Source organism: Rhinatrema bivittatum, chromosome 18 (assembly GCF_901001135.1).
Source record: "Rhinatrema bivittatum chromosome 18, aRhiBiv1.1, whole genome shotgun sequence".
NCBI lineage: Eukaryota > Metazoa > Chordata > Amphibia > Gymnophiona > Rhinatrematidae > Rhinatrema > Rhinatrema bivittatum.
Genome location: NC_042632.1, coordinates 33900590 through 33922079, shown reverse-complemented (window position 1 = coordinate 33922079; position 21490 = coordinate 33900590). Strand labels below are relative to the sequence as shown.

The 21490-nt window shown below is 43.3% G+C and overlaps 1 protein-coding gene across 1 annotated transcript in view; it reads right to left on the bottom strand.

Moving 5' to 3' along the window:
• MAML1 (mastermind like transcriptional coactivator 1) overlaps positions 1–21490 on the bottom strand; it is a 49745-nt gene that overhangs the window by 4770 nt on the left and 23485 nt on the right. The window contains exons 2-4 of the mRNA XM_029583693.1: positions 17024–18445; positions 12653–12925; positions 8967–9084 (exon numbers count right to left, since the gene is read on the bottom strand). Coding sequence (XP_029439553.1) covers positions 8967–9084; positions 12653–12925; positions 17024–18445 — 1813 coding nt within the window. The remainder of the gene's footprint in view (positions 1–8966; positions 9085–12652; positions 12926–17023; positions 18446–21490) is intronic.

Sequence of the window (21490 nt, the reverse complement as noted above, 5' to 3'; positions counted from 1 at the left end):
GTTTTCATTGAGCAATGGCTTCCCACACAGGGCTAGGGCAGTGCTTCTCAACCCAGGCACACCTAGCCAGGCTGGTTTTCAGGATGTCCACAAGGAATATGCCTAAGATAGATCTGCAGTGCATGCAACTCTCTCTCATGCATATTCGTTGTGGATAACCTCAAATCCCAACTTGTTAGGTGTGCCCTGAGAAGCACTGGGCTAGAAGGAAGTCTCATAGTAACGTAGCAGATGGCAGCATCCCCATTCCATCCAGTTATTCCTTTCCACGCTACAAGGATATATTTGTATCCCAGCTGTCAGCCATACAGCATGACCACATATAGGATCTTATGCAAGACAGTGTTTGCTGTCTTCCTCATTTGTACTCTAAAATCTAAGGCTGATAAGCATACAAGATCTGCCACTTTGTTCATGTCGAGCACCCGACCCTTCCCTTATCCAAAAAATTCTACCCATACTAGTGTGGCTGCTGTCCTAGGTCCTTTGTATAGCCTTCCAAACATATATGGCTATATGAGCAACTGAATTTCCGCTAGGACTCAGTTACTGCTGGACCCAGCTGCATAGTTGCCTGTATATCTGCTAGGCCTTCTAATATTTCAGATTGCTCACTAACCATTCATTACTGCAACCCCCAAGCTAGTTGATGAATTGTTCAAGTAGGGCATTTTAAACATGTGCCACTCAGTTGTAGTTCTGCGCTCTCAACTTTTTGTACTTCAGGATCCTCTGTGCTTATCCCATGTTACCATTTTAGCCTCTACCACCTGCTCCATGAGGGCTCCCACAGGATGGATCATACTGCCTTCATAATAAAGACCCTTTGCCAACATTTGCTGGACTGAAAACAAACTGAACTATGCTAAAGTGCTGTAGCTTATACCACGAGGCTAGCTCAACAGAACTAACTTTGGCTAAGATACCTAGAAAACTAAGAAAATACATTTTCTTGAATAGTAATTCCTACAGCAGTTAAGACCTATAGGCATTACCTGGGGTCAAAAAAATCCTCATTTCCAGGACATTAATGTATGTAACTTGGAGTGTAAGGGAGATCCCCAGTTTTTATCTAGAAGTTACATCATAGTATTTCCTGTCTTGCCTCCTATTCGTGTGACAGTGCTTGTCCAGTCTGAGCATTTCTGCAACAAATCATAACCTGAGAAGCAAAATTTCAAGTGTCTTTTCATACCATATATTAATCTATATACTACATAAACCTACAGGCCCAATATATCCAAAAGATTTACAGGGGATTTGGTCTTAATTGCTGTAGGAGTTAACAGAAAAGGAATGGATAGCCAAGAATAATTCCCATTTGCTATTCTCCCCAGCTGTCATGACATAAGAACATATCCAAGAATTTTCCAGAGCAATGGCTGCACTCAATATTCAATAATATACCATGAAGAGTGCAGAAAAGGTTACATAGTCCAAAGTTTTAAATATTCAAGTAATACTTTTATTATTCATTAGTATGGCAACTGCACTGTTTTCAAATGGTAATTGGGGGACCCCTGCTATGTAAATTACTATTTGAAAACAGTGGAGTGGCCATACTGCTGAATAATAAAAGTATTACTTGAATATTTAAAAATGTGGACTATGTAACCTTTTCTGCACTTTTCGTAGTATATTATGACATAAGAAAATGCCATACTGGGTCAGACCAAGGGTCCATCAAGCATCCTGTTTCCAACAGTGGCCAATCCAGGCCATAAGAACCTGGCAAGTACCCAAAAACTAAGTCTATTCCATGTTACCATTGCTAATGGCAGTGGCTATTTTCTAAGTCAACTCAATTAATAGCAGGTAATGGACTTCTCCTCCAAGAACTTATCCAATCCTTTTTTAAACAAAGCTACACGAACTTCACTAACCACATCCCCTAGCAACAAATTCCAGAGTTTAATTGTGCGCCGAGTGAAAAAGAACTTTCTCTGATTAGTTTTAAATGTGCCCCATGCTAACTTCATGGAGTGCCCCCTAGTCCTTCTATTATCCGAAAGATAATAGCAGAGTCAGTGTGACAAAGCGGTTAGGTGCATGACAAGGTACCACTAGTAGAAAATGGACAACATATTAATGCTTTACAGGTCTCTGTGAGACACTCCACCCACCTGTCCGTCACCTTCTCTTCACTTTCTCTCCCTCTCCCCTCTTCGCAAACAAGAGAGAAAAGAGTAAGTGCTGCTTATGCCTCGTCTCAGTCAGACCCATTTGTGATGTCTTCTGCGGAAAAGACTGGGCTGCTGCAATGATTTGCATACGTACAAAGAAAACTGTGGTGCAGCTGAATTGATTATTACAGGTCTCCACATAGCACGAAGGAATGCATGTTTTACTGGTAAGTATGCAAATAGCACAGAGGTGATATTTGAATTTGAACTCAGAAGCATCTAGCTGCAATTCATTCTAGGAGCTGCGTGGGGGAGGGTACATACAATTTGCTTTAGCTAGCTTACTAGTTGAGGTGCTACAAGTCCCCAATTTGTTAGTGAGGACCTCCTGCACCACGACGGTCCAGCTCTAGATTTAGCAAAATTGCTTATCTGTAGCAGGTGTCATTTGAAAATGGGATCACCAGTCCCATATACAAGTGACATTATCATTCAGCACCAATCAGTGCTTTTCTAGAGTTTTCTAGAAGTGTTAGAAGCTCTTCCTGGGCATGCATGGGCAATCCCTCACACTCCCCGTCCCCACAGCAGGCCTCAGTTCAATTCTAAAAGGTAAAAGCTTCACCTCAAAAGGAGGAGGAGGGAAGGCATGAGAGAGACTGGCACGTTCCCCCGTCTTCATGGGCCACTTGTTACAGAAAAGCAAGTTCAGTTTCTCTGAAGACAAGACTACATACCAGACACACATATGGGACTCCTCAGCTAACCTGCTGTTATACCGGGAATCCATATAGCGGGACGGTGAATGAAGGTGAAATTGTGGAGTGGATTCTACATACATCTATTGAGGTTGTCCTTAAATAAGCAGCCAGGGGCCTGCCCCTCCACGGTCAAACCAGCACAAGCTTAAGAATATGCAGTCAGCTATCCACAGTTAGATAAATCTCAGACACAATTACTGGTTTGTTGAGGCAAACACAAACAAGAAGCTGGATGAGCTTTCTAAGGTCTTTAGTTTGTTCCAGATAGAAGGTAGTAGCATTTTTGCAATCCAGAGTATGTGCTTGAGAAAAATGCTGGACGGCAACCGACTAAGGTTAAAATCCTTAGGCAAAAACTTGGGTACCTGTGAAGCACCACTACTGAGATGACGTTTGGTATAAAGGTGGACACACTGCTAGAGTCTGGAGCTCACGGCCTTTGCAGGCTGAATGGATGACCTAGGTCAGACGCTTTAGCCCTTAAGATTTCGGCAGCTTAAAGTGGGCTTTCATCAGCTGAGATTCCAGGTACTGCAGTGACTCGATGGGAAGCTTCCGACTAAGGGTTGTAGAGGAAAAGAGCTCTCTACACAACTGCACTTAAGACGTACCCCTACATATTTGGTCCGATATGCAGAAAGTACTCAAGCAGTTTGTGTGGGGGACAGGAAAAGGGATCTGCTGTCACAAACCACAATCCTCTTCCATTTACAATCATATGACCTTTTCTTGGATTCCTTCTTAGACACTTAATCGGAAAAGTCACAGAATGTATTACTTCCTCTTTTCAAATCAAAGCCGCGAGGGTGAGAAATCACAAGTTGGGGTAGGTTATGCTCCTTGGTTATCAAGGACCAAGTTGATTGGTCCCATAATGGATACATTCCAAAGGACTGGAAGCCACATCTGTCTTGGCCAAGGAGCTAAAAGAATCAGAACTCCCAGGTCTTTTTCTGTTTTACCAAGGGTTTTGACACTAGCAACATCAGCAAATATGCATCCAAGACTGTCTCCTGATATAGGAAGAAGGCACCCGATGTTAGCTTCACGACCATCTTCTGGAGCAGAATGCTGGCATCTTCCGGCTCTGATCTCTATTTATTTCAGGAGTTGCCCACCCAAAGGTGTTATTTATTTATTTCAATTCTCTACACACTGACTCAGGAACCACTCTCGAGAGTCTAGCTGGTGATTTAGTCCCTCTGCCACAGCATTTTCTGGCAGCCACCTACATGCAGGCATACCATTAGTTTTGCACGCCTACCTTCCGTCCACGAGATGTGTACGATGCCGAAATGAATTAAATGAATGGACCAACGAATGCACATCCCTAGTAACAAATAAAAGTTGATTGCTCAATATATTTGGGACCCTGATTGTAGGGATGAAAGTCATGGCTTGAACTGTGTCTGGCAGAGCCCTTGTGAATTATGCCGGAATAGCCGCACATACACAGAAGTGTTTAACTTTCCCTAAATACTCTGGAAAAAAGTGCGATTGGCAATGAGTGATGATGCTCCTTGTGAGACACCGATGTTTCACTTATCAGAGGGACGTCTTGGGACGTCAAAATTGGAATAGATGAGTATCAATCTTCCTCCTGTATCTTTATAAGAATTGACTGAGTCTGAAGAATTTTTAATACATAAAGAAAAATAACTAAAAAATATGATGTATAAAATTAAAGTAAGGTGACCCCATACCATATATGAGTCTGTGCCACTATACAGACCCTTAGAGGGGCCCACATATATATACCTGGCATATATTCTATCATTTATTAATTGACCGGTGGGTACTACTGTTTCGATTTTGTGGTTGTCACTCAGAGGAACACATTAAACCACATCACGGTAGCAGATCAGAGCTCTCTTCTGCATACTGCAGGATTCTCATTACTGGTGGCAATATTTTTTTAAACAATTGCTTTATTTTTCGATCAAAAAAATCACTTTTGTGAGACAGTCATGGATGGAGAGGGAAAAGAAAACAATGAAGAGCAAAGATGGTGGAGGATGGAAAAAATAAAGTCACTGGATTTGGATATTCCTGTTTTGTTTATCTCCTGATAAGAATATTTGCATATAACTAAGTTTCATCAGCAGACCAGCATAAAAAAAAAGTTACCTGTGAATGCAAATCTATCATTTATATTCCACTTTTCAAACACGTCAAAGTGGATTACATTCAGGTACTGTTCAAAAATGTCAGGGTTTCCTGCATCACATTTGAAAATCATTAAAGAAAGTTAATTATGAAATCTTTCTAAACAAACCTTAAGGTCTAAAGCCACCGTAAAACCTGTGCAAAAACAAGATTGCTCTCTTCAAGATACACAAAGAAAGCCCGCAAGCAATTTACAATGGATATCTTTTTACTGAACTGAAAACAGTGATCATGGAGGTAGAGAACCACCCAATGTACGCTGTGCCACCGTACAATTCCATGGGACAGATTAAGCATAGGCTGCTCCAGTCTCTCTCTGGTGATTTAGGTCCAGCCACAGCCCATGTTTGAACTTGAAATCTTTATTAAAGACATTTGCTTAGTAAGGTCCAGGGTTAGGATACATCCCAGCACTAAACCTTAGTGCCTGGCAGAGGGGTCAGAGTTAGGGCTGCCAGGCTGCAAAGGGGTTTGGAAAAAAAAAAAAAAAAAGTGGAGAGAGAAGAAATGTCAAAAGAAAAATTAAAGCCAAAAAAAGCCCCAGGGAAAAAAAAAAAGCAGGATTAAAAAAAGCAGGCTGTAAGGAATTCCTCCTCCCCAGCTATTCAAAAATGAGGCTGTTACCTAAGTTTTCTAAACGTTTTCTCACCCTGGCAAGTTCGTGCATCCGTACTGCTCATCTAAAATGGTTTCAGCTCACAAACAAGATGTTTGCAAGTCTCAGGTCTACATTTAGCTAATACTGTTTAAGAATGACATTCAATGTGTTCTCATCAAATATGAGAACACATTATCAGTTCCGATTAAAAGCTGGCCATTTAGATGCCTGGCCTTGACCAGCTGTTAGCCAGCTTCACTATTCAAACCATGCTCCTGTCCTCCTCCATAAGGGGCTGGGGGCCGAGTCCTGTACAGCTCCAACGGCAATACCCAGTGAATTAGACAAACAAAAGCAGTCAAGATGGAATTGAAACAACAAAGGAAATTACAAACTAGCGAGTCTAATGTCTGTGCCTGGCAAAATGGTAGAAACCATCATAAAGAAGAAAATTGCTAAATTATTCAAAGTTGTCAAATCACAAGAGGATTGTAAGAAATTGCAAGAGGACCTTGCAAAACCGGGAGACTGGGCATGCAAATGGTAGAAGAAATTTAACGTAGACATATGCAAAGTGTTGCACTTAGGGAAGAGTAACCCAAATTATAGCTCCACAGTGCAAGATTCCACATTAGGAGTCACCACTCAGGATGTAGGTGCCATCGTTGATATCTTCTGCTCAGTATGCAGCAGCAGCCAAGAAAGCAGATAGAATGCCAGGGATTATTAGGAAATAAATGGAGGATAAAACGGAGAAAATCATAATGCCTCTGTATCGCTCCATGGTGTGACCTCATCTTGAGTATTGTGTGCAGTTGTGGTCACCACGTCTCAAGAAAGATAAAGCAGAATTAATAAAGGTACAGAGAAGGGCGACCAAGATGATAAAGGACATGGAACAGCTCTCCTATGAGGAAAGGCTAAAGAGGTTAGGACTCTTCAACTTGGAGAAGAGAAGGCTAAGGAAAGATGCTAGAGGTCTATACAATGAGTGGAATGGAACAAGTAAATATTAACCAGTTTACTTATTCAAAAAATACAAATCAGGGGACACACAATAAAGTTACTAGGTAATACATTTAAAACTAATAAGAGAAAATATTTTTTTTTACTCAATGGATAATTAAGCTCTGGAATTCGTTGCCAGAGGACGTGGTGAAAGCTGTTAGCATAGCTACGTTTAAAAAACGGTTTGGACAAAGTTCCTGAAAGAAAAGTCCATAAACCACTATTAAGGTAAAGTTGCAGAAATCCACTGCTTATTCTTGAGATAAGCAGCTTGGAATCTATCTACCCCCTGGGCTCTTGCCAGATACTTGTGACCTGGATTGGCCGCTGTTGGAAACAGGATGCTGGGCGTGATGGTCCCTTGGACTGACCCAGTATGGCAAGCCTTATGTTCTTATGCTCTTAATTGTGGAGTAAACTTTGTTACACAGGGAAGCATATAGTACAGAACAAGGCGTGTGAGCACGGATGATGCTATCCCAAGCAAGCAAGCAAGCAAGCAAACGTGATGCTCCAATTGTTTCTTCAAAATGGCGTTTAAAGCTACAAAATGAAAAATTCAATGACTGCAGTCCCTCACGGCTGTGATTCGCTGGAGGGTCTGCATCGGGAGGCAAATGCCCATACAGCTGAGATCAGGCTAAGTACAGCGAATACACTTAAGTAGTTTACAAAGTTGGCAGAGTCGTGGCATCCAATGGCGTGTCTGAGGAGGTACTATTCCAGTTTATAATTCCACTAATCGTTTCAATAAGTGGCGTGCCGACTACGAAGCTTCTGTGTGAAGGGACGCTTTGAATCTCGAAATAAACGCCTAAATCCACAAACGCTAACACGTGGGGGAATTCTTTCCCTTCCTCAGCGAGACAGACAACGTTTTCATCAATATAAGCGGGCGCTGGATAACTAGATACAGGGTCTCTCTTCTGAGACCTATACCTCTTGAAAACTGATTTTATATCGAAACTTCAGCAGAGTTCTGATGTGTGCTTTTTTATTTTACATATATGTATCCAGATAGAGATATCCGAATGCTTGGCTTTTTAAAATTATTTCTTTTACCTTTAATGTTTGAAGAAATTATTGTTCCTCTCGCTTAGGACAATGGTTCCCAACCTTTTTTGTGTAGTGGACCCTCTCGTACAGGGTTCACTTCATCATGGCATACCATCACCTTCTTTCTTTCCTTCTCCCTCCACCTGGCATCATCTTCCCCTTCTCTTCCCTCTTCCCCCACCCCCAGCATCATCCCCATCACCTTCTTTCTTCCTCCACACCTCTGGCACCATCACCACCTTCTTTTTCCTCTCCCCTGGTATCATCATCCTTCTTCTCTTCCTTTTCCCTCCACCATCACCATCATCTTCCCTCTCTCTTGGCATCTTCCCCCCCCCCACCTCTCTCCTCCATGCCCTAGCATTGTCACTTTCCCTCCACTTCTCTCCCCCATCCCCCATCCCTAACATTTACTTTCCCTCCCTTCTCTTCCCTCCCCCCCACTCCCTTGCACAATCACCTTCTCTTTCTCTCCACACCCTTGGAATCATCAACCCCCCTTCCCTTTCCTCTCACCTTCCCTTCTCTCACTCAGCTGGTGGCACATTTGGCAGTGCCTTCTCTCTATGTCCTGGAACCAGCAAAGTATGTGAACAGCACTTACCTGCTGCTGGCTTCCCTCTGCAATCGGAAGTGCAGGGGACCAGCGGACCTCGCAAGGCTATAGGGCCCCCATGCTGTTTCACAATTCAAGAGGGGGGAAACAGCAGGAAGAGAGAAACACTGCTCTCCTGCAGGCCAGGAGGGTAAGAAAAGGAAGACAGCAGCTGCTCTCAACTCCTCCCTGCCAGGCTTTTTACGTGGCACATCTGCACTGCCACTACGGCAATCTAGTGTGCCCTGGCACGCTGGTTGAGAAACGCCGACTTAGCACATATGGTTAATAAAATCCCGCTCTGAGCCCTCAGTTTAATAAAGAGGCCGGAAAGCTCATACGATGGAAGATCATTCAGACAACAGCTATTTACCTTAAAAATAAAAGACTAAAGGTAGATTTCATTTAATGGAACAGTTTTTTAACCTCCAGCTAAACTAACAAACTAAGGAATTAAAGGGAAATGGAGAATATAATTAGATACCAGGGACTTACGGTAATTGCCATATTTTTGAGTTAGGGAGGGGGAGAGACGCTGTGCATTAGATATGCTACAGACGAATCAGGATTTTTTACTTTAAGGTAGTCAGAAGACTGATCTTTATGGCTGAAATACAGAACAATCCGAGGAATCCGCTAAGATGAGCTTTTGTTTTTACCTGGAAACTGGCCAACCTGTTGCTGCTGCTGGTAGGCATTCTGTGTTTGGTCCTGGTACTGAGGGGGAGGCCTGGTCAGGTGCCGCTGGAGTTGCTGCTCCTGCTGGTGACGCTTCTCCTATGAAAAGCACAAGGTACATTATAATTTGAAAGGTCTGATTAAAAAGACTCTCCCAGTGAAATGCACTAGAGATTGTCTAACACCCAAATGTGTAAAAATATATATGTGAACTACTGCATAACAGACGGCAGGTCTGCACAGCCAAATATATACATATAATTTATGACATGCGTATCAACTTAATTTTTTTCCGTACCGATAGCTGTTGGGATCTTCCAACATTAAAATAAGAATGTATTTTCCCTTTTATGTCTAAAGGAAACAAACCATATTTCCACTTAAATACCTTTACAGAATTACTTCCTTTTTAATAAAACATGAAAACCTAACTTTTTCCAGAAATCAGTACAGAGAAATGCAAAGCAATATGCCTAGATTTGCCTGGGAATACCCTCAGTGCCCGTGACATGGGAACTGAAAGGCCCAGAGGGATCAAAAAGAGACTCCAATAAAGATGTGCTGGACAACAGCGCAGGGTCCTTCCAGTCTACTGGTTCAGGCAGATGTGACGGCTCCCAGCTTAACGACTGTACACAAAAGAATTTAAATAAATAAATAGATGTGGTTGATTTCCTTAAGGACATAACAGGCTCTGAAAGTCACCTGCTCAGCAACATTAAGGAAAAAGAGCATTCTTAAACCATTCAAGAGTGCCAGGAGGGACTGGCTGCTTCTGTTAGATCAGGAAGGCCTTGCAGGTTGCAGACAGAAATAAGCGAGACAGGGCCACCTTAGAAATGATTTAGAACATCAGCAAGCTCTCCTTAAAACAAAACTTGCTTTATTAGATGCCCAACAAATTATTTTGATCCAGCAATAGGATTGTTACGATCCTGATAGTGGACCTACTGGCTGGACTAAAATGGCTTAATGTGCTGGGAATCTAACAAAACAAATTTGTTTTAAGGACTGCTAAGGAGTACTGGCCGATAGCTTAATTTGGATGATGTGCAGAAGATTTGGAGTCTGCTTCCAGCAATGTGTGCCTGCAAAAGGTGAAGCATTTTACCATGCATTCACAGTGAAATGTTCTACAGACAATTAAGTATTTTTGATCTTCTTAGAGCTTCATCTCCTCCATGCCATTTCGGAACAAGACCACCAGGGAATCTAATACTATATGAACTTACTTTTAGTTTGGTTCATGGCCCAAAAGTCCAAATCCTACGACAAGACCAAACAGAGAGCCCAAGGTCTCTATTCCTCAGAATCTCCTCCGGCACTCACTTAGCTCTACTGATAAAGTGTCCAGCAGATGAAGGCAGAGAGAGTTTCACTGGCACTAACATTAACCAGAGTGCCACCTGCAGTCACTCAGTATTGACCTGTACCCAAGCCAAGATTTGCCACATAACAAACCTAACGAAATGCTAACAATGCCCCACAGTCGAGCACGGGAAAAGGGTAAAATCCCGCTTTGAAATAAAACTGTTTCATAACCCCAAAACCAGGAGAACAAACTTGAAATCTTCACCAGCTCTACATTCTATATACACATCAGCATGACAGAAGTGGACTCTCCCCCCATACCCGGGCGGTCTCTGGACTGATCCGTGGTATTCCAGAAATGAAAATTAGCAGAAAACAACCAATTTTCCTTTCCCATTCATACCCGGATCAGTCCAGACTCTTGGGATGTAACTAAGCTTCTCTAACCTGGTGGGGACTGGGAGAGTTCCACTTTAATACTCTCACCGAAGCCAGCAGTCTCTGGGGCTTGGACATCCTAACAGAAGAGCTGCTGCTATAGCTATTCACCAGCTATACACCCTTCCGGGCGGCAAACGAACAAGACAAACCAGGGTCCTCAGCCCACTGCTCGTACTTAACACCAGGAAGGATAGCCCCACCAGGGCCTAGCAACCTCTGGGGAGGATAAATCCACAAATTTGAAATTTCTCTATCCCTCCCCCCCACAGACTGCATCTGCTGGAGACCAAGAAGTACTGAGGGACTGCAGGTGGCACTCTGGGTTATATGCCAGTGCCTGCGAAACTTTCTCTGTCTTCATCTGCTGGAAGGGAGGCATAATCCCAGGAGTCTAGAATGATCTGCTTATGAACAGGATCTTGAGGTGCAGGTTTTATACTGGGATTCTGTCCTATCCCATATAGACCCCAGACTTCTTCCATATAGAATAATTTTTGACTGATGTTCCTGAATAAGATTAGAAGCAGATTTACAAGATGTTCGAAACTGGACAGAGTTTGTGTTACTTAGAAGATTCTTCTCTCTAGATATGCTATTTACATGCATGCCCAGCATCTTCAATGGTGCAAAATGTTTATAGTGGTGCTTCTTGCTTTATGAGAGGGGGGTATCCTGTGTCTACATGCATGGAGTTTTGGTAAGGAGCAGGTGTGGAGAAAGCCATTAGATCCCCACCAAGATTCAACAGGATGGTTTCCCTGTTACAGAGGGAGGTTGGGAAGGAAATATGTGCACCAAATCTCTCTTCTCCCTTTTAGGGATGTGGGCCTGCCTCAAACATTCCTTCTTCCGCCTTCCCCACCAGTCTCGTTCTCTCTCCGCTCTGCAGTCCATCCCAACCAGTCTCCCTCGCTCCCTCCACCAGTCCATCCCAAGTCTCTTTCTCCCTCTAATAGTTCATCCCGCCAGTTGCTCTCTCTTCTTCTTTAAGTTCATTCTCACCACTCTCTCTTGCCACAGTCCATCCCCACCAATTTCTCTTTCTGCCTCCACCAGTACATCCCAACCAGTTTCTCTCTCCCTCCACCAGTCCATCTCCCATCCTGCCAGTCTCTCTCCCTCCACAAGATCAACAGAACCAGCTGTGTGCTTTAGTTACAATAGGTAGGTGAATGAATATTCTTGCACCTTTACTGCTAAGCTTTGCAATTATATGCATTCAGTTTACATCAGTAAGCATTACTTAAATTTTATATATTATGAATGAGCCTAGTGTGCAATTCTTTGTTGTTACATTAATAACTTTTCTATGTATGACATAGAACTGCAGGTAAAAATTATAGAGAAGCATGTGGGGTTCTGCAAAAGGTTTGGAAGTTAAAAAGGGATGCATGCTCCCAAAAAGCATGGGAACTCCTGGCCTATATTAATTTGTACTTCTAGTTGTGTAGTTTCCCTAATGAGATGCACAGCAGATAATACTCTGTGTGACGTAAGTAGATGGAACACTACACCATTCTCTCAAGGTCTGAAAACAGAACCAGCCACCCCTTTAATAAGATATCCAAATTGTAACCAGATCTACATTAACCCAATGAGAAAGCAAAGTTGCTTACCTGTAACACCTGTTCTCTCGAAGACATCAGTTCACCAGTCACTCAATTGGATCATGTGACTGTGCCTGGCAGAGGACAGGCCTTTGTCTTCGAGCAGGTATCCCTAAACATGGCCTCTAAAGGCCACAAGCCAGTGGTGTTTTCAGGATAGCCATAAAGAATGTGCGTACGGTAAATCTGCATACACTGGGTCTCCGGTGTATGCAATTTTGTCTTGTGCACATTCATCTTATAAGCACCAGGTATTACCCCCATCTTCTAACTACATTCAACTTACTGTTCTAGGCCCTTTAACATACCTGTTCAGCCAGGAGTTGCTGTTGCCTTTGTCCCAGCAGGAACTGCTTCTGGTGCTCTATCAACATTTGCTGCTGTTTCTGCTGCTGCTCCCGCTGTTTCTGCCGGTCCAGAAGCATCTGATGTTGTTTCATTACTACCGCTCGCTGCTGGCTATTGAGATACACCGCGTTGCTATGGTTACCTGCCATTGAAACCACAGGAGGCTGGGTGCCAACGCCGGGGCCCGGTACAGAAACAGGGACACGAGAAACGCTAGGAGACGGTTTCTGATCCTGCGGGATGAAGACGGCACAGTAACTGATAAGGCCCCAGGCTTTGCGAGTTATAGGTAGAACAGAAATATTAGCTACATCATTCATTCACCTTTCCGCCTCACATACAGCACACAAAATCCATGATGAAAACTTATTTGGGAGCCCATAAAATAAGTTCTTAGGCAAGTCAAATATGTACATCCATGACATATTTCCTTCTGCTAGACAAGGTAACCCCAAGAGAGAGAAACAAGGGAGGTAAGCTAAGACAAGCCCTTGGCTAATCTTTGGAAAGAAATGCATTTAGAGTTGGTTTCGTCAAGTACAATGCCCTGAGAGCTTTTGTAAAAGAATATGCTAATCAGCAACTGGCATATTAATATTCAGTGATTAGTATTTCATACTAGAATACGCTTTAATTTTATGTAGATGAGACATACAAATGGCTATTCCAACCATTTTGTCCTGTTCCTCTGGACTTCAAGCTGAAATAAAATCTGCATCCATTGGACTAGGCAGCATGAACCTTCATATGCAGCTGGGTCAGGGTTTCCCCCTGTTTTAGATACCCTTCCAATTAACTGCAGAGACCATCCATCAGGAACGCAGCTACGTGGATCTCAAGACTGGCCACCGGCATCCCCGGCCATGGGGCTGGAAACTTCTGCTTAAAAACTGGTACCTGACCCTGAAGAGCCACTTGGGGTCTAGGGCTGCTCTCCAGCCCACTCAAAGCAGAGGCCAGGAAGGGGAGGTGACAGGGGAGAAAACTACCTTCCCCCCCCCCCCAAAAGGCATAAATATTTAGCCAAAACAAAAAAATACAAGCAAAAAAAAAAACACTTAAATTGACAAAAACAGCTAGCAAGCAGAAAGTCAGACAAAAACAAGCAAACGTGAATAAAAACAGCACATAGGCAAAGCCAATCAAACAAAAGATGGTAAAAAAATACAAAAGGAACCAAAAAAGAGCACACAGTTGCAAAGAGGACATTTTGGCCCGGCTTGGCCAGCAGGGTTCTGGTGCCGGAACTGAACTCGGGGCCCAGCGCTTCCCACGGAGCTGACCCTTAAATCTGTAAGGACGATGTCTAACGTCACTAAAGGCAAGCAGCTTAACGTTGCTCGGACCTTGGGCAACCCCCCACCCCTGCCCCAAGGCTGCTAGAAAACCTGCTCTCACCTGGGGCACTGCCACTGAGGAGAGGGAGCAAGAGGAAGGGAAAAAGAAGCAACAATTCAACAACAGCTAGAGAAAGCCAAGCATGGGGGGGGGGGGCACATGAGGCAGCATGGGGAGGGAAAAGGAAGAGAAAACTAAACAGTTTTATACTGACCCTTAGATTTTCCAAATGTGACCTCCCTTTTAAGCTCCTACTATTAGTTCTAATGTACTTGGCTAGTGTAAGATCCCAACTCGAGGATTGCTGTGCACTGCCGCTCAGAGACCCGAATTTAATTCCCATCTCAAATCTTCTGCTGCTTCAGGAAGGGAGAACGCGACCGTCATAATGCAATGTTGACACCTACTGGCTGGATTTAAGGCTCGTGACCGCAGGCCTCTGGCAGAGGACGGTCATCGCAACGAGTGGACTAAAGTAAGCTGGGAAGGAAGACACCAAAGAGAGCCAAAGGGGTGATCCACTCCCACACCCACTGCTCTGCCACTCTGACTCAGGCTATTGACTGTGGTGGTGGTGGCCTGGCAGCCACAGCACGGAGCCGCATACGCTGCCGCGCAGACCAGTCCAGCAGCCGCAGCTTCCCCTCCTCCACCTGGCTCCGAACATGTGAGGCTCAAACTCCAACAGCAGTATCCTCCACCTTATAGCCCCAAGTCTTCAAAGCAGGGGCCATGCACTTCAGTTACTTCCAAAACAGAGGGACACAGGGAACCTAGGTCCTGCCATCTCTGTATCTATACATGCCTTGGCTCCCCTGTGACCAGAAGCTTAGCCCAGGCCATTTTTACTGCTGGAGGTCCTCCAAGGCAAGAGGGAGAGTGCTGGAGAGGGTGGGGAAGTTTCTGACAGCTGAAATGCTCTCTCCTACCAGAGGGTCATTTAACGTTCTAGCATTGCCTGACCCCTGCACCACCCCCACAGATGCCCGGCAATGCAAGGGGTCCTTTAAATCTTCAGAGGTCAGATGAGCTCAGCTGGAGACTGGGGAAGGAGACAGAGGAAGCCACAAGAGAAAGCCCACTGGGGAGGACGATAGGAGAATAATATAAGAAACACGGGTGTGAGGAGGGAGTGAGAAATGGAGCGGGATGTGGTGATATGAAGGGAGAGAGATTCAGAGAAGACATGAAGGAGACAGAAGGACAACTAAGGGGTGCAGGTAAAGGCAAGATAACTGGGTTCAATGGAACAGGAAAGGGAGGGTTGCAATGACATCAGAGGAATAAAAGTCAGCTCACAGGGGTAAGACATGAAAAACAGTGAGGTGTGATGTAGTGATGGATAACAGACAGGTGGGAAAAGTGGTAAGAAAACGGGGAGGGAGAGCAGGAGAAATGAGAACAGAAAAACAGGGAAAGCCGGAAGATTAATGCAGAGGGGAAGAACAGTATGACACAGGGCAAAAGGTAAATGTGTTTATGATAAAGGGAATGGAACGGCTCCTCTATGAGGAGAGAGAGATTAGGGCTGTTCAGCTCAGAGAAGAGATAGCTGAGGGAGGACCTGATAAAGGTCTAGTCTTTTCATGATTTTTGTAGAATAGGTAAATGTGAATCTGCTGTTTACTCTTCCAGATAACAGAAGGACTAGGGGGCACGCCATGAAGTTAGCAAGGAGCACGTTTAAAACAAGTTGGAGAACATTCTCTCTCATTCAATGCACAATTAAGCTCTGGAACTCATTGCCAGAGGATGTGGTTAGGGAAGCTAGCTTAGTGGGCTTAAAAAAAAAAAAAAAAGGTTTGGATAAGTTCCTGGAGAAGAAGTCCACAAACTATTAGTCAAGTTGACCTAGGGAATAGCCACTGCTCATGATCCATCTTAATAGCATGGGATCTATTTAATGTTTCGGTACTTGGCGGTACTTGTATCCTGGACTAGCCACTGCTGAAGACATAATTGCTGGGCTTGTTGGACCCTTGATCTGAGCCAGTATGGCAAATTCTTATGCTCTTATTTTATATATCGGATTATGTGACTTTGGAAGGTTTTAGATTTTCTTAGGTATTTTTTTTTTAATTCTGGTTCCAACACTCAGGGCTATGTATTACAATTTTGGGAGAAGGGTGATGCACATACTAATATTTGCTTTTCTCTAGGGCACCACCTACCTGCTCTATTCTTTCAAGTCCATATGCCCCTCAGCAGCATTCCTACCCCCCACCTAAATCCCCATTGCCATCCATGGATCCGGCTATGGCCTGTTGCATATTCTCAATCTCCTCCCTCCTGGAGGCCATGTCCGCACAGGGACCATGAGCTCAGATTTAGGTACTGCATAACCTCCCATTCCTGTGATCAGCACTTGGCTTGGCGAACAGCAAATTTTGATGCAGTCCAGGGCAGCCAGAAACCTTGTACCAGCTCTAGGACCTAAAACTCGAGCACTAGACGTTGCCATTGAGCAATGTCGAAAACTCCCTCTCCCCAGGAGTCGTGTGTTCTATTACGTTCATAAAGACGGCGTTCCTAGAGCAAGCGTTCAACCCAGAGCAGTTTACAACAGAGTACTGCAATGCCTTTGTGGCAACCCCAGTAGGCCCAGGGAATGGAAAATCCTGACCTGGGAATTGAGTTCCTTCACAAGGCAGTGCCAATACAACTGAAAAATATTCAGTCTCTTATAATCCCGTATGCCGATCAAATTTTGGAACGGCTCGGTGACAAGACATTCTATTCTATTTGCGCAAAGGCTCTGTACACTTTTCTTTTTGTCAAGATGTACATTTTATAAGGCTTTCTTTCGACATTTGGGTGTAGGAATCAACAGCTCATCTTTGCTTGCTATCATGTTTCCTTTACTTCTGTAGATAACAAGACAGCCAATAAACACAGACGTATATAATAATTTGATAATGTGCAGTAAAGTGTATTTTGCATTATTTCTGCCATGTGATGATCAATGGTTCTCCTTCCCCTTTAATAAATCTTACCTGACTGTGTGGCACCATAGGCCTATATGCAATTCCAGCTTTCTGTTTCATCAAAAAAAGCTGATTTTGCTCCTCACTCATGTGCGGCAACTGTGGCTGAGAACGCTGCTGCTGCTGAAGATATGCCAGCATAGGTGCCTTGTTTTGACTCTGAGCCGAGATTCCTGGACCACAATCTTCTTTGTAATGAGAAAGGGGTTTGGTGTTGCCATAATCTAACATTGAGCTTTGACCACTCACTGGATTCTGGTTTAAGCTGCTTGGTTGGTGGGTCATAATGTTCACATGATTGGGCTGAAGGTAGTTCCCAGAAGCTCTCGGAGAGCTCTTGTTTGCCATATTGGGCATCATAAGTTTTGGATTATTAAAGTCTGGCTGGTAAACAGAAGGGCTTGAGGGCTTCTCCATATTATAGGCAACACTAAGTGGACTCTGAGAGGGCCCAGACTGTGGCCAGCTAGGCATCGGATTTGACTGATGGACCTGCTGTTGGTTCTGTAGTAGCTGGTCTCTCTTCTGTTTGGCAGCTATCTGCTGAAGCTGATGTGATGAAGACATCTCTTTGGCAGTTCCAGTAGCTTGTCCTGATATTAATACACTGGGTAGAGTTCTCTGCACATTTGGTGGCTGGTTTGATGCCTGCATCATGGTCTGATTAGGAGTTTCAGTTACTGCTTGACTAGACTGAAACATTGCTTGAGAATTACCAACCACTGGAGATGCACTACTAGCAGGCACAGATGATGCCCCCATAAAAGATGCCCCTGATGAAGTAGATCTCACCTGTGGAGAGCCCATTTGCTCTTGCTCAAAGGTTGCTGGGGAAAATTCAGTTTTTATATGAATATCTTGTGCTAAAGCAGTCTGCGTAGTTGAATTTGAAGAGTCCGGGTCCTTTTTCTCCTCAAAATCTTCATTAAATAGGTCCTTCATGTCTTCATCGGGTACTGATCTATTGAGTTCCTCAATAAGTTCTTTCCATTCTTGCTCATTAAGATTCAGATCAGGCATTAAGTTGTTCTGAGACATGGAACCACCAGCTCCAGCAAGCATACAAGGAAGATCATCCACTGGTTCTTGCTTGAGTTCTTTGTTTAAACACAGTGTAAACCCATCATCTCTATCACTGCTTCCATTAAGCTGGAGGTTAGAATCCGGAAGACACTTTTTGTTGATGCTGTCCAGTCCCAGTGAATGGGCTCCATTGAGCTGCAAGGCATCTCCATTGGGAGGCTTATTGTCCAGCTGATGCAAAGGAGAGACAGGTGGCATTCCATTGGAGGAGCCACCAACTCCACCAAGACCATCCTCGTGGCGCAGTTTCTTAGACACAGAATAAATGTCTCCATATCCATTCTGCTGGTCACCATTCTGTGGGGAGGCAGCACTATCAAGTTTCCTTTTCACCGTTTCATGGAGTTGCTAAAATAAAAAAAAATTCCAAAGTTAAAAAAAAACCAAATAGTTAACTGCATAGATATACTGTAAACATCATCACCATCTAAACCCTCACACTTCATATCAAGAACAGCATACATTCTTTTGAAATATTCTGCTACTGGAAGGTATAAACCAGTCATCTAAAAAAAACTTGACATTATTTAGCATCCCATGCTGTAGCAAACTGCGCTGCCTTAAGCATTATACTCTGATTGCTATTAACCACATTTTGACAATTATTAACTCTTAAGACCAGACGGCAAATACATTTCCCCCCTCCATTTACATGCATTTATGAAAAAATATCTGATCGTGTACTACAGTTCAATGAGACTGTGCACAATTAGAAACATCTTACTACTGAAAGCTGAAATTGTCTAGCACACGCAAAATAAAGAACTTTCACCAGTTTCTACATTTTATTGAAAATTCTTTTTTAATAACTTTGAAATGATTCAAAGTTCTCTGAACACACACACACACATCCCCAAAGAGTTTTACGTGACAGAAAAGTCCACATCCTACAGCTTGATGGGCCGAATCTGCCTTTGTAGTAAGTATCGATGGAACAAAGACTAGAATTGGCCTCTAAATGTTTTGTACCTTGGAAATTAACTCCTGCAAAATGCGGAAGAGGAAGCTGGCTGGCGAGTATGAAACAGAAATAAAGGCCAAATCTTGTATTCAACTTTTCATCACTTTCGATGCAAGGGACACAAGGACTACTTTTGGATGATAACAACTGAAATCTAGTTACAAAATAGGTCTTGTTAAAACCTTGCAAGTTTGCAAAATGGTCTTCCTATTTCATAGCACCATCTAGTGGCAACGGAATGAACTCATTCATTTTAACCACCTCATTGGTGGGCTTCTCTCCCTAAGTATTCAGTTAGACTAATTTGTTCCTGGTTAGAGTACACCACAATTTGAAATCATTTAGAAAGAAGAGACTTTCCCCGCCTGTTTGCTGCTCTTTTTGATGCAAAAGAATGACGACTAGCTAAGAATTGCTGATGTTAAAAGAGTACCAGGAATAAATCCAGTTGCAGCCGCAACACAAATACCTTTAGCAGCGTGGTCTGATAAGGCATCAATTAATTATAAGTAAATGAAAACTGCTAAAAAAAAAATCAAAAGGTTTCTCCTGCAGAAACTAATTCCACCTTCTTAACAGCCTGTGTGGCAAGCTCAGCATTACTAATCGCATCATTCAGTGAAATCGGGTTCGAGTTAAGGTGGATACCATTTGTTTTTAAGAAATAATCCGAAGATTAATATTCTTAAGAAAAAACATTTTAAATGAATTATTGTACATATCTATTCAAGAGAAATACTTCATCTTAAACACTGAATGAATGTAGGGATATCAAAACAAAATGCTATTTTTGGTATTTAATTAGCAACTTAAGTATCTTTCCCTATCCCCAACAAAAAAAAAAAATATATATATCATTTAAAGAAAACCCAATGAGACCCAATGCTTATAAAAATAACCCCCAGACTCCCACGATTCCCATTCCACAGCCAAGGTAGAGGCCATATAATTAGCAGAACAAACAAACTCCTGCAAAATACACATACCAGCTGGCTCCCTACTGTGGAGTCAATTAAACAGTCTGAAAACAGTTACTCCCTTTCCTCTGTGATGCCAGCAGCAATACTGTACTGCAGGCTGAATGACTCACTCTTGCATCCAATTAGATTTCTAGCAGCACACAAGGTAGTATAGTTGGGGGAAGGAGGCAAAGCGCTTGTTCTGCTGCTGACATCTAATGGAGAGCAAAGAGAACTGCAGCCTTTCAATGCAGTACTCATGCTGCCTGAAGAGCCTTCATCTGCAGGCGGTAAGGTGGACGTGCTCCGAAACAATGCCTAAAGCTTAAAGGGTTAAACTATTACTGGCTGCGCTTAGTTTTTAATGCTAGTAGTTATCTGCAAGGGTTAGGAACTGTGTGCGTTTAGAAATAGGGCTTTGTGTTATTTTGTGAGCTTGTATAAATTAGTATTTGTTTGTCACTTACGAATTGTGAGAGTTTAGATAATAGGCTTTGAGCAGCTAATTTAGTGAGCTTACCCATACACACTCCAGGCTCTTTTTCTGTTAAATAGATACCATCCCCCTCCAGTTAGGAGGAAAATCTTCAAGATTTTCCTCCTAACTGAATACATGACCTACACAATTATCAGAATACCTGGAAGACCACAACATTCTCCATTCATCGCAATATGGGTTTCGCAAAGCTCTAAGCACCAAATCCCTCCTCATCTCCCTCACAGATCATCTCATCATGGGCATGGACTCTGGGCACTCCTTCCTGCTAATACTCCGACATCTCGGCAGCATTCGACACGGTGAATCACTCCACTCTACTTAAACTACTTTCAGACATCGGGATAACAGGTACGGCTTTCAAATGGTTCGACTCCTTTCTCACAAACAGAGGCTATAAGGTAAAGATCAACAACAAGGAATCTCCGCTCATCAACACAAGAGGTGTCCCTCAGGGCTCTTCTCTGTCCCCTACACTATTCAACCTATACCTTCTCCCCCTTTGCCAGCTGCTTACGAATCTCAAACTCAAACACTATCTTTACGCCGACGATGTCCAAATCCTGATCCCTATAACCGAATCCCTTACGAAAACACTGAAATTCTGGGACAACTGCCTCCAAGCAATCAATGACCTTACTTCCTTAAATCTTGTGCTCAACACGTCCAAGACAGAAATGCTCCTCATATCTCTCAACCACAATGATAACCTACACACAAGTCATTCCAACACCCTGGTCAATCAAGCAAGAGACCTCGGAGTTATAATTGATAACCAGCTAAATCTAAAAAAGTTTATCACCAACACAACCAAAGACTGCTTTTTCAAACTTCAGGTACTAAAAAGACTCAAACCGCTACTGTTTTTTCAAGACTTCAGATCGGTACTACAGGCCATTATATTCTCCAAATTAGATTACTGCAATTCCATTCTACTAGGCCTTCCCACTTCCTCCACCAAACCGCTCTAGATGCTA